General features: G+C 37.8%; 1 protein-coding gene across 13 annotated transcripts in view; it reads right to left on the reverse strand.

Annotated features, from left to right (window-relative positions):
• Positions 1–14,632, reverse strand: part of Nebl (nebulette) — a 381,690-nt gene that overhangs the window by 24,651 nt on the left and 342,407 nt on the right. For 10 of the 13 annotated variants that reach the window (XM_063237899.1, XM_063237898.1, XM_063237897.1 and 7 more), the window contains 4 exons: positions 10,501–10,605; positions 9,387–9,558; positions 5,894–5,986; positions 4,625–4,774 (listed from right to left, as the gene is read on the reverse strand). In XM_063237899.1, coding sequence (XP_063093969.1) covers positions 4,625–4,774; positions 5,894–5,986; positions 9,387–9,558; positions 10,501–10,605 — 520 coding nt within the window. The remainder of the gene's footprint in view (positions 1–4,624; positions 4,775–5,893; positions 5,987–9,386; positions 9,559–10,500; positions 10,606–14,632) is intronic. The other 3 variants (XM_063237908.1, XM_063237907.1, XM_063237909.1) reach the window with 3 other exon arrangements.

Below are 14,632 nucleotides of genomic sequence, written 5' to 3' on the forward strand. Positions count from 1 at the left end.
TTCTGTCATAAACACATCCTCATGACTTAGAAGAGAAAGGGAAGCTGTTGATTTAAGTTTGAGGCACTTAGCTTAAGAAGAACAAAATGTCTCAGGAAGCGTCTTGTTCTATACCTTCCTAGTCGCGGACGTCAAACTGAAGCAAATCAGATGAAATGACCTCCTGAGGACCCAGAGCAAGTAGTGAAAGTTTTGAAACTCGAGTTTAGTGTCCCTCTGCTCAGTGTCTTGACCACCACAGTGTGACACTGCCACACACGTGACCTCCACAGCAAGGAGACAACCGAGTGGCACGTGACAGTTTTAAGGGACAGAACACATTTTGTCATACAAAATCCTCATCTAAATTGAAAGGAATTGAAAAACTCGAAGAAAATGTGGCCTTTCTAAATACTCAAGGACATTGTCTTCATCTTACCAAGGGCTGATATCACATATTTTTCAATTTCTGAGTTCAAACGAATGCTTGTGATTGACTGTTATGGCAGAAGACACAAAAAATTTCCATCAAGTAGCTGTCATCACAGTGAGCCTTCTTCTACCCAGTCAATCAGCACCTCCTTAACAGAGCCCTGTGGAGCAGACATTTCAAAGAGGACCCTAGATTTCAAAGCACCCCAGAAGTCATGGAGATTATATCTTCCCATCCCCACCAGAAGCTGGGGGTGGGGGAGTCACTGGAAATGTTTCTACTTTAGGCTGGCTTTTCAGCGATACTTTAACATTATCAAAACATATCAAAAGTATCAGAAATTCTTTTGATGTCTTCTGCAACAGAGTATTATTTCTAAAATAAAAAAGAATGTTATTTCACAAAAACATACACACACACACACACACACACACACACACACACACACACGTGGGTGGTTCTTGTTTTAAAAGTATTAATTGGGCCATTTTGGTCTATAACCAAACATTTGCTGAGTGCTTATTCTAAGAGCTGGAGACACAACAGGAAAAAAAAAAAAAAAAAAAAAAGGTACCAAAGTTCATGAGCAGACCAGGCTGAAGACCTAGTTGGGCAGAGATGGTGTCACATAAATAAATGCATCCACACTATCATGGGGGCTGTGAAGGGACAGACCCTAGTGGGAGGGTGCAATTTTATTTCTGGCATTTAGAGACACCCTCTCTCCTAAAGGGTCACCAGAACAGAAACAGAAAAAAGAATGGTGTGGAACAAACAGCTAGGGTAACATCCCTGAAACCTTATGACTTTAGGCCATCTCATTTATCCTATCAGGTGTTTATAAATTTACTGTTCTCTGTGTAAAAGGTTTAAAGGCATCACGCTTTGGTCATTTCTTCAGACTTTACTCTCTTATATAGATCTCCATGAATGTGTAAAATTAATGAACCTTTTATGTTCTCCTCTTGTTGATCAACTCTTGTATTAGTTGGGTTCCTCGATGGGAAGCAATTAGGTCATTCAGAACTAAGGTCAGGGTGCAGGAAACCATGGTCTCCTCCACAGCTCCCAAAAATCAGAGCAGGGGGCGGCTGGGCATAGGGCAACAAGAGCAAAAAACCAGTTAGGAGGTGCCTGAGAGTTGCCAACAGGAGATGGTAGAAACTAATACACGGTAGCAACAACAGAGATGGTGACAAGGTATTGGGTTTCTAGGTATTTTTGCTATGTAGATAGAGCTGATGGGGTTTGTGAATGTTGGAGGGCAGCATGAGCAAAGGACAAGGATTGAGAACATCTCCAAGGGATTTGGCCTCACTGCCTAGAAGGCTGCAGGTGCTGCTTAGTAACCTAGGAAGCCCAGGGAAGCAGCAACCTCAGGAAGGAAAGGTGGAGAGGGGAGGTGCTTTGGAACACACTCAGCTTAAGGCGTCACCAGTCACTTGAATACAGTGGTCACTGGAACACAGTGCTTTCCTTCACTTAAAATGAATGAAATCAGTGAGACGTTCAGGTACCTTAAAGTCATCTCAAAGGAGCATGGATTGCTGGATGGGTGTGGCACTGTTTGTTTTTAGGTTAGAAAGGCGCCGCACATTCTTAACTCCATACTTCAGTAACTACTTTCAAAGTCAGGAAATGTCACTAAGGACAGAGTGTCTTGGCCTTGTAACAAGTGACTACAAATGACAGAAATTTAGAAATGCCTCCCAGAAGTCAACTTTGCTTTGTAAGACATTCTTTGAGTCATTAGCCATCCGGTCTGCTCAAAATCTGCCCCCTGCTGTCTTCCATGAAATCTGAAGTTATTCTGCTTCTTAAAATGTTCCTCTTGTTTATGTTGCTCAATTCCTAACACAATATTTATCTATACTTTAATAGAGACATTTTTCACTAGATTTGCTTTAGTATAGGGTTCTTTTGCTAGAAATAGAATTTATTTTAAAAAAAGAGTGGTGGTTTTAGAATAGGAAGAAGATATAAAAGCTGCTAAGTGTGGTGGGACACACCTGTAATCCCAGCACTTGGGAGGCTGAGGCAGGATTGCCATGAGTTTGAGGCCAGTTTGGGCTACGTAATGAGTCCAAGGTCAGTCTGAACCACATGGCAAAACTCTGTCTCAAAACAAACAAATAACCCAGCAGTGGATTTTAAAGTCTTGGTGAAGAGCACTGAGTGAGACTGGGCACCTGGTCGCTGTGTACAGGGATGAAAGGCATCTGCAGTAGGTGACACCGAATTCTTCCCCAAGGTCACGGGCTTGGATGGGGACTTCCAAACCCACCTGCATTACAGCCTCACTTCAGCACTCTGATCACTCACCTGACACTTCCATTCACATGTCCCAACGACACGTCATCGCAACGCCCTGTTCTATCAGCTACATCTTCCTTCTAGAGCCCTGCAGAGCACTCGGTCTTTTAGCATTCACATCAGCTCAAACATCCCTGTTGTACATCTTGTAGCCCCATCTCTTCCCCTCATATGACACTGCTCGTAATCAAATAGTACTTGCATACACATCTGCTTCATGTCAGAGTGCCCCGCCAGATGTCAAGCCCCACACGACAGATCATTTCCCCTCTGCTCCTTGCCATATGCAGAGCAGATCTAAACTTTTGGCTGCTACACAAAGAGCCCTCGACTAACCTTCGGTGAATAAATGAGGGAACACTGTGCTGGCGTGCACAGACGTGGAGGAAAAGACTGACGTGAAGACCCCACAGCTGTGATGGTGGGTATTTTAGAGACCTAGCGCCCAAACGGCAACCCAAAGCCCAATTATTTATAGCAAAGCTCCAATGCTGCCCCCTCTGGGCACAGTTATGTGATGCTCAGCTGCTGGGGTGATGCTGGGGAAGGCTGGCTCGTGTGCCAACAGTGAGGGTTCTGTGTGCCCACTGCGGTTCACCACCCCTGCTCTAGATGGCATTTGGCACGTGGGAGAAACAACAACTGTACTACACTCAACTGTGTAATACTAAATAAGGTTAACAAGCTTAGTGCTTTGCACCTATTTACCTCATGAAGCATTAAGATTATTCTGTACATCCAGAGGGACTGTAAAGGAAGAAATGAATCAGTAATCCCAAATTTAAAAGCCCTAAATTACTAAACCCTTCATTAGATAACCAGACTCAGAAGGAAAGGTCTTTCTGTCTATATTTTACCTACAATAAAGCCAAACTAGTTTATAACTCTTTCTTTAGGATTAGAATTAGAGAAAAGAAACCCTTAAAAACCTTGTATCATCCAAGGCCAGTCAAAACTCAAAACATGCAGAAATTCTCATAGTTCAAAATGTACAGAAGATAACTGATGTTATGCTTATTCGCAAGCAATTGCAATGAATCAGAAAAATGATTATAGAATTACAAGAGTTTTCATAGTTTCCTCGTCTTCAAGGAACATTTTCGTCTCCAAGTGTTAAGTTTCTTAACCTTGAGGTGTCAGGCTTTAGGAATTTCAGCAATGTGACCTTTGAGTGGACGAAATTCCGTACTCCTGTTGTTCCTATGCCCTTCTGTCCTGTCGCCCCCTGTCGCCCCCTGTCGCACCACAATGGACTCACAACTTTAATACCAGTTCAGCTAGCATCCTGCAGAAATTCACTGACTGTGCTAGATCTAATCCATAAGCTTGAATGCAGAAGAGAGGTGACGGTGCAGAAAAGAGTGGATAAATAAAAGAATATCACCAATCAACAGTATTTCCCCTTTTAAAAAAATCTCATATCACAAGTATCACATTCACTTTCTTTGTGGCAAGACCTAACTCTGTTTGTAAATTTATATCAATGTTTAAACACTCACCAAGTCATAACAACCTCTTGGCCACTCAAATGTTACCATAAGGTAAGAATTTCTGGTCCTTAGAGGAAATCATACACAAACTACACAGAATTCAAGTTTCCACTGTCACTGTGTGGCTCCACCGCATACGACTGCAAAACAGTGCTCATAACAAGTTCACAAGCCCTTCCGTTAGTACAGATGCACTTGAAGTGACCACAGTGAAGACAGGGGAAAAAAACATGCAAAAATGCAAATTAGTAGTTTAAGAAATTCTTATTTTTTTAAACTTACTATTAAAATTTTAAACACACCCAGGCTGAATGTTTGTGCAAAGGTGGAAAATAGGTTAAAGACACTCCTGTGGCAGGCACACTTAAAAATGAATTTATATTCTTTGTGAGTGGCTACAGTCTGATACCTCCTTCATCGGACGCTCTTGTTAGCTCACTGCAGCATGAAATGCTACGGTAAAGCTCGGAGACTTCTGACTTGTCATCTCCCAGACCTGTACCAAAGGTACTGCTGGAATGAGATCGAGAGCGGTGTCTCCTGTAGAGACTCGCCTTTTCTAGACGAGAGGGAAAACGTTCAGACATGATTAAGTGGCTGGAAAAATAATTCCTTATTAAAGAATAACACCAGATCTTATCTATTATAAGGTTCTCGCTGCCTCCTTCCAAACTTCAGCATGCATTTGGGAGTGATTTAAAAGGTTACTTAACACTTTTAAAATCTAAATTTTAATGGAGAGACTAGAGGGTAAGAAATTGGCAAAAATCATAGAAACATTAGCAAACTCAGTCCTCCTAACAATTGAGGCATCTGGTTATTAAATAATTTCTTCCAAGTGTCAACACATATACAGTATTTGTTGTCTTTTCTTATTTTTAGAAAATTACACAATTTGGCTATGTGGATCAAATTAAAGTATTAGAATCTCTGCTTTGGGCATTCAGTTTTATTAATAATTAAAAAGAGAAAAATCAGAAGGTAGAACAAGAATTCAGTAGTATTATATATCTACATTATTTATATCATTTAAAAGAACTATGTAAGTATCAAAACTTTTTCAGACCTTATTTTCAAAAGATAGTCTGAAAGTCTGAAATGGTGAATCATGTCATCACTTTACCCAAACTATTCATACACATTCAGTTAGAAGTCATACATGCTTCCTTTAGAAACTGTTCATTTTATAAAAACTCAAAAATAATTTTAAATATTTTAATTTTATTTCATTTTAAGACATTAATGATGCTGTACAGAAAACTTTTTTACTGCTCACTATATAATTCTTTGAGTCTATCTTGAAAATATTATTACACTGTGTTTCAGTAAACAAATCTCCTTTATGTTCCAGAAGCTTAGTGCAATTCAAATAAATGCATTTGTAAACCAAGAAAGCCTATAAAATCATATTCACTAATAAAAAGCAAAGGCAAGTAAGCTCTACATATCTTATTAAATGCATATGTGACAAACTAATCTAGGACTTAATATAAAACTCTTTTGTAAGCTTTGCTTTCATAAACAATTAATGGTATTTTAAAGTGGCCTAGTACCTTTCTGATTTTTCTATTCCTCAATTTTAAAATTTACATTGCATGATTGCCACAGTGAACTCCAATATATCATAGTAGTTCCACCTTTAGAACAAAAGGAGAGGAACTCAAAATCTAAGCAATACCGGAGAGCATATGCAGACTCCTAGACTGAATATTGTCTTCCAGGGGATCAATGTCGAAGATGGAACCAGGATCCGTGCGCCAAACTTTGAGGTCTTTCACCAAAAGGAAAAAATCAACAAATGAGACAGAGCTCTTAAAAAATCAGTACCAAAGAGAGTCAAGCAAAAGGCAAAAATACAACAAGCAAACCTACCACGCTATGAAATTCAGAAGAGAACACCTGTTATGAAAACTTAATATCAAATTTGAATTGCCTGGTTCCTTGAGCTGCCATGCCAAGCTCTGCTGAAGTACCCAGAGCTCGTCATATGCGACATGTGCCTAATGAGTCAACTTCTACAGCCCTGTGGCACCCCTGGGACACCCAACCTCCTGCTCTCCATCCCCTGAAGTGTGCAAAGTGCTTGATAAAAGTTCCTGATTAGAAGCACATTTGTCACAGAAAATAACCAAGAAACAGTTATTTAAAGCAAAGCAAATAAGAACCTTATCTCCCTATTAACAGGAACAAATATTGGAAATGTGGGCACACGGAGAGCCCGATTTTCTTTCCGAGAGCATCAGCAAATGAAGCCACCGAAGACATTTATCAAAAAATTCCTGACAGTGAGGCATCCAGCAAGGAAGGGTGAGGGATGGAATGAAGGGTAGGAGCAGATGCCCACTCTGAATGGGCCACAGATCAGTTCACTGCTGTAGTCAGTAATCAGAGACTGCTGCTGCCATCAGGATCTGAAGAGTCTCCTGGAGGCTCATGGTAAAGGTTCGGTGGCCAGCCTGTGGTGCTACTGTGAGTGAGATAGTGCAATCTTTAGGAAGCACAGTGAAAGGAAGTCAGATCATTTTTGGGGGGTACCCCAGTCCTTATTTTGCTTTCTGTTTTTGCCATGACAGTCTTCCTATATCACATGATAGCCTGTGCTGCACAGGTCCAAAGTAACTGAGTCAATCAACCATGGACTGAAACTTCTGGAACCTTACAACCTATTCCTTCCTTTTAGGGATTTTCTCAGATATTTGTCACAGCAACAGAAAGTCAACCTATACAAACAATGTAAACCAGTGTATCCTCCTATTGTAGCTAGAGACAGAAATCCAATTTGATAATTTCTCAATTCATCAGTCACCCCTACTAGTGGGTATCAGGATCTATAATGAGCAGCATAGTGCTGTACAACTGGAAAATAAGAACTTTATAATGGACAAATAGCAGAAATAAGACAAAATAGAAAATAATTAATTAGTAAACTGAAACTGGAGATTTGCGTGTCTGTTTTTAACTAATATGATGCAGCATTTATTATATGCATTATAATCTAACTCATTTATGCTTAACACATATTAAAGTAGATATTATTATTTTCCCTACTTCATGGATGAAGAAACTGAGGTATAGTGAGAGTCAATATTTTGGCCAAACTTACCCAAGGTTACCTGACTAGTAAGTAGCAACATCTCGAACAAAAACCAAAGCAGCACAATTTGTCTTGCCTGTGTTGCTTAGAAAATCTGTAAATTTACACTTCCACATCTGATACCAAAGCGGGTTCATTAGAGAATTTAAGGTTCATTGAATGTGCTTCATTTTGTACCTTCTCCGACAAGTCTCCAAAGAAAACTGATTATTCTTTGAAAAATAGTAATCTCAAAGATGATAAGTACTGAATCTGAGACACACTGTCTAGAAAGTTCTGTGGGTTTCGGCAATGGTCTCAGCACCATGACTAACCTCTGATCCTTGTCCTTGGGTAAGTTGTCATGATCCTTAATGAAATGAATTGGACCTTCATACTGTCCTGTGACACCTTAGCTCCCAGCAATGAAATGCTCTACTTCTGTGTAGCTTTTTAAGGAAAACAACATGATTCATCCATACAACTGAATGTGATCTTTTTAAGTAATCAACTTGGGAAGATAAGCAAAACTATCAATTGCCAACAAATATATTTGGATTCTTTCTTTGTAAATACATTCAGAATGTGGAGCCCAGGAGGAGAAATATGAAGCATATTTGCCCTTCCTGGGAGCTGGTAGAAGCCATGTGGGGCCCTGGAGGAGAAACAAGAAGCCAATTCACCCTTTCCATGAGTCAATCTGTGTGCAGGCTGGGGAAATAAGAACTCACCCCCACTCCCCACACCCAGATAAGCAACCAGCTGATTTGGAGGAACACAGGCTGAGTTGATAGCAACTGAGGTACAAAAACAAATTAATACTTGCATTGTTTGGTTGGTTTTGCATTTCTAAAGCTGGTGGTCTGAGCATCTATTAAGAGAATAACAATGTGCAATATAGCAACTAGGAAAGATTTCCTTCTGTCTTATTTTTGAAATTCAACATCATTCTGTCTTCTTTCACTTTATTGTTTTATTTTATTCAATGTTCTGTTTTGATTGGTTTTATTCTTTTCTGTGTTGTTTGATTTTATTATATCTAATGGTATGAACAGCTATTTTGAGGATAATAAGAGGCATTATGGTAGCCATTGCTGATTTCCTATTATCCTGTTTTGAAGTCCTGTATGACTTTCACTGTTTTGTTTTGATTGGCTTTATTCTGTTTTATTTTGTTCAGTTTTATTCCTTTTAAAATAAAATTAAAATACATTCAGAGTCACTCGTAATCATTCAAGTCACTTAGTACTCTGACATTAGCATTCTTGTTGTGACTGACATTACTCTGTCAAATATATGCTTCCCCATCTAATTCACCTCTAAATGGCCTTTCACTGGTACTATTCCAAACCACACAAGATGAAGGAAATCTAACACTGAATTTAGTGAGAGTGTATACCAGGGTTACCAAAAAATATTCTTCAAGCTACGTAGCTGGAGTAGCTATAGGACTAATTGCTCTGAAGGAGGCAACAGTCGAGGGTTACTGGTATTACTGAGAAACCACTAATTTTCCTTCTTGGCTCTATCTTGACCACAGTCAGCAGCATTTTCCCAGGACTATAAGGAACAGAGAGTAACAAGAAGGGAAAGGGGCTCTATATGTTATCAATTTTCCAGCTGAGAAACAGTATTTTTAAAAAGTGGTTCATTGTATGAAGTACTGTCAGAATCTCTCTGGCAGGTCTACTTGTGGTAAAAGGAACTAACTGTGACGCATTTCTTCACCAATGCACATGATGTCTATGGCATAACACTTTAGCTAAATAATGAAACTAAAGAAAAACAAAATAATTGTTCCACCATTGTGATCACCTAGCTCTAAGCTACTCCTTTAACAAGTCCAAATATGCTTAAGACTAGAAAGATATTAAGCACAGAGGACTTCTGAGAATAGAATATCTGCACGATACCTGGTAAATGCCATGAATGTCATTCAACATGGTACCAAAACAACACTTTATCTGTCGTCCACTGGAATTGAGCACCACACCAAATATCTGATCAGGAGTAAGTTGATCTAGAGTAAGAGCAAGCACAATCCTGCTGGCCATGTCTGCTACCCAAAAGGACCACCACAGTTGGACCACTTGCTTACCAACAATGATTCCAGGTCTCCTGTCCATTTCCACCACGTGGGGCTGGACCCCCTTGTAGGCGGCATCGCTGACGACCTGGGTGTTCTTCCTCACACGCTCTGTCACAGGGTCATCCACAACAGGAGTAAAGCCCCTCCCCTTCGTCTTCTCAAAATCTTCATGATATTTTACCTGAAAAAGAAAAACAATGCATTAACTCAAACTGAAATTTTCTAGTTGGTACTTGTGTTACACAATTTGATAAAATGACAGGTGCATCTATATGACTTTCTGCATGTAAGTATCTTTTCCAGTTATCCCAAAACAATTTGTTAGAGCAAGTGCTAACATTTTCACCATGCTTGTAATCATTATGATATTTCTTTTTAAATTATATATAAAAAGAAACTCATAAAAGAAAAACTGTTTAAAATCTTGGTTACATACTAGAATATGCTAATTTAACTACAAATTAACTTCCTATCTATTAACCTTCAATATACAATAAAGTAATAAGCACTTATCTATAATTATTCAAAGCAATTTACTTAAAATTAGATTGAGAGGCATAGGTAAGGACATACAAAATTTTAGTATGTTATTACAAAAACCTATAGGTACTGTAAAATATACAATTTTCTCACATTTTAAAACAAGATCAGGGTAACAGTTGTAACAATCTGTAACTTATACTATTCATTTACATTGAATCATATACTTTAAACAGTGAAGTTTATGATAGGTAACTTAGGTCTCATGAAAGTATTTTTAAAATGTATTTTTCATATTTTTACAACATGCAAATATACCAAAGTCTGTCTTAAAGTTAATTGGAAAGAATTCTGGTCAAATATCTTCACAAAATACATTTATAGTAATCATATTAGAAATAAAAACACACCAAAAAAGTCACAGAGAAAAATTATTTTATTAAACTAAATAATTTCATTACATTTCAGAGTGATTAGAAAGCATACCCCCCAAAACAAATCACAACAAAACAAAAGGTTCATCCAAGTTTCCATGCTTTGTTAGTTGTCCAGATTAATAGTGAACTAAAGCCATCAATACACTGGGTCTTGTGGTTCCTTAGTACGTTTATGTCATGAAAAGAATGATGTAGTTGTACCCTACCATTGAAATAAGATTTTGTGCTTCTTTAACATGTCTCAGACTAGGTGTATCTAGAATCACACTTGGTCTACCTTTCATCTGTTTATGATCCTGGGTATATTTTACCTGCAAAATAAAAAATAGACATAATTATAACAGGTTAATTTAAAAATAACATAATTTTTTAAAGTTTTCCAAATGAGTGAAACTTATTCAATATTTGCCAGATAAGTTTTTCCAGTTATTTTCTGGGTAACTTTTCAGGGAATTACATTTTGTTCTAGAACACCAACCTAAAATTGTACTCTCAAAGATCTCCCTTAAAGGTATGGTGAATGTATCTTAATCTTCTTTATCAACTGAGAACAAATGTGTGCATCCAACAGTCACTAGCCCTGCAGTCAGTAAAACTGGTTCTCATATTTAAATTACACAGGAAATGTCCAAAACTAAGTAGAATCCAACTTTGATATTCCTAATTTTCCCATTTTCTGCTATAACAACATTGAAAGGTGCATTCCAACTTCCCCTCTATTTTTAATTATTTTTCCCTCTTTAGAGAATGAGAAACAATGAGAAATAAATCTAGTTTTCCTTTTAAGCAACCACAGCACAGAGGTCCTTTACGCTGACTACACCAAGTACCTTGCAGACAGAAATGCTAAACGAGAGCTGGAACTTAAGCTCTGAACACTGGTCCGGAAGCATGCCAGAAGCAGAGACTGTTCTCAACACCCGATCACTAGAACACTGTCTCTCATGAAGCTCATCACATATAAGATCGGAAGACCATTTGTTGCAGTTCTAAATTACATTTGCACAATTAAGAATGCAAGTCCCAACTTTGCTGAAATTCTGCTAACTAAAGAATACCCTGACATGCAGTTCCCTGCCAGGACCACTGAGTGGGGCTGCCACAGGGAACCCCATCCCAGGCAGGCGGAACCCTCTCCCACATTTGGAACAACACTTGAAGTTCGAAAATACAGGAAAATGACAAAACGAAAGACCAAAATGCAATCTCAAACATCCAGCCCATCCCAAGAAAGCCTAGGAGCCATGTGTATAGAAGAAAACACATGCCACATAACTGAAATACCTGAAATAATAGTAACTGAAATAAAGAAGCAACTCTGGGAAGCCTTAAAGGAATTCAAACTAGAAATAATCTCTCAGGTAAAAGAAGAAATGAAGGAGATGCTGAACATAGCTAAAGAAGACATAGTGAAAAAATTGGAGGAACTAAACAAAAGGACAGAGTCCCTGGATGAACAATATAAGAAACAAACAGAATACATAAAACAGATGCAAAGAGATATACAGGAAACCAAAAACTCCATTAAAAGTTGTAAAAACCGCCTCAATGATTGTGAAGATAGAATCTCAGACCTCGAAGACAAGATTGCAGCAAGTGAACAGGAAAGGAAAGATCTTTTAAAAATAACAAGAAATCAGGAAATAACAATTCAATGCCTGCAAGATGACACAAAGAAGAACAACATAAGTTTGATAGGGATAAATGAAAAAGAAGGGGACAACATAAAGGATGTCAAGAGGATATTTAGAGAAGTAATAGCTGAAAATTTCCCAAACACGAGATTGGAAACTGATATCAAGATCAATGAAGCATATAGAACTCCAAATAGCCATAACCAAAATAAATCCACACTCAGACATATAATAATGACCATCTAAGAAATCGAACAAAAGAATAGAATTTTAAAGGCTGTCAGAGAGAAAAGACAGATCACCTATAAAGGAAAACCTATCAGAATCACAGCAGACTTCTCAGCACACACAATAAAGTCAAGAAGAGCATGGAGTGAAGTATTTCAGATCCTAAAGGAAAATGAGTTCCAACCTAGGCTGATGTACCCTGCAAAACTGTCCTTCAAAATTGATGGAGAAATAAGATACTTCCATGACAAAGATCAGCTGAAAAACTTCATGATCACCAAGCCAACCCTGCAAAGAATACTGAAAGACAGCCTAGGTACATTTAGGAAAAAGCCACTAAACAAAGCAGACAATTAAACAGAACAGAAAGATAAAGATGCAACAGCAGAAAGATAACATGTCAACAATAAACCAATATATAACAGTTACAACCATTAATGTAAATGGTCTCAATGTACCAATTAAAAGAAACAGACTGGCAGAATGGATCAAGAAACAAAAATCCAACCATATGTTGTCTACAAGAAACCCATCTAGCCCAAAAGGATACTCACAGACTAAAAGTCAAAGGATGCAAAACAATACTTCATGCAACAGGAACCAAAAAAAAAGCTGGGATAGCTATTCTGTTTGCAGATAATCTGAATTTCAAGCCAATAATGATCAGAAGGGAAAAAGAAGGTCACTACATACTGGTTAGGGGAAAACTTCAAAAGGAAGAGATAACTATCTTAAATATATATGTACCAAACTCCAGAGCACCCAGTTACATAAAACAACTACTAACAGAAATGAAAAACCAAATTAGCAGTAACATAATTCTAACAGGAGATCTTAACACACCATTGACACCAATGGACAGATCAACCAGACAGAAAGTCAGCAAAGAAATAAAAGAACTGAATCACGCCTGTGAACAAATGGACTTAAAAGACATATACAGAGTATTGCACCCAACAACAACAACAGAATACACATTCTTCTCAGCAGTACATGGGACATTCTCTAAAATAGATCATATATTAACTCACAGAACATATTTCAATAAATATGAAAGAGTTGAAATTATCCCTTGCATGCTATCTATCAGACCATAGTACTATGAAATCAGAAATTAATGATAAAAGATACTGCAAAATTCCCACAAGCACATGGAAACTGAATAACACGCTCTTGAGTAATCAGTGGGTCACAGAGGAAATTAAAGAAGAAATTAAGCAATACCTACAAGAAAATGAAAACACAGATACAACTTACCGGAATCTGTGGGATGCAATGAAAGCCGTCCTCAGAGGAAAATATATTGCACTGAGTTCCCACATCAGGAAAACAGAACGAATACAAATAAATAACCTGATGCTACACCTCAAACAGCTAGAAAAAGAAGAGCAAGTCAAGCCCAAAGCCAAAAGAAGAGAGGAAATTATAAAAATCAGAGCAGAAATCAACGCAATAGAGACTAAGTAAACAATCCAAAGAATCAACGAATCAAAGAGTTGGTTTTTTGAAAGAATAAATAAAATCGATAAGCCCCTAGAAAACCTTATTAAAAAAGGGGGAAAAAGCTCAAATTCATGCAATAAGAAATGAAACAGGTGAAATCACTACAAACTCTACAGAAATACAGAAGACCATCAACACCTATTTTGAAAACCTATACTCTCAAAGGTTTGATAACACAGAAGAAATGGACAGATTCTTAGAAACATATGAAGTATCAACGCTAGATCAAGAGGATGTAAAACTGCTGAATAACCCAATTTCTATTAGTGAAATTGAAAATGTAATTAAGTCCTTACCTACAAAGAAGAGCCCAGGCCCAGACAGATTCACTGCAGAATTCTAAAGGAAATACAAAGAAGACCTAATGCCAACACTCCTCAAACTATTTGATGAAATTGAAAGGGAAGCAATCCTTCCCAAGTCATTCCTGAAAGCAATATTACTCTAGTACCAAAACCTGAGAAAGACCCAAGTGAAAAAGAGAACTAGGATCAATCGCCCTAATGAACACAGATGCAAAAATCCTCAATAAAATATTGGCAAATAGGATGCAGCAAATCATCAAGAAGATTATACACCATGACCAAGTGGGATTCATCCCAGGTATGGTTCAACATACGTAAATCAATAAATGTAATCCACCATACCAATAAGGCCAAAAGTAAGAATCACATGATTATTTCTATAGATGCAGAAAAAGCCTTCGATAAGGTCCAACATTCATTCATGATAAGAAGTTTACAGAAAATTGGAATAGATGGTCTTTACCTCAATATAATAAAGGCCATCTATGACAAACCAACAGCTAGTATCATACTAAATGGCCAAAAGTTGAAAGCCTTTACTTTAAAAATCAGGCACAAGACAAGGATGTCCTTTATCACCACTCCTATTTAATATAGTACTGGAAGTACTAGCCAGAGCAATTAGACAAGAGAGAGAAATAAAAGGGGTAAAGGTAGGAAAAGAAGAA

Source organism: Cavia porcellus, unplaced genomic scaffold (assembly GCF_034190915.1).
Source record: "Cavia porcellus strain 051 isolate PalLab524CR breed Dunkin Hartley unplaced genomic scaffold, mCavPor4.1 scaffold_27, whole genome shotgun sequence".
NCBI lineage: Eukaryota > Metazoa > Chordata > Mammalia > Rodentia > Caviidae > Cavia > Cavia porcellus.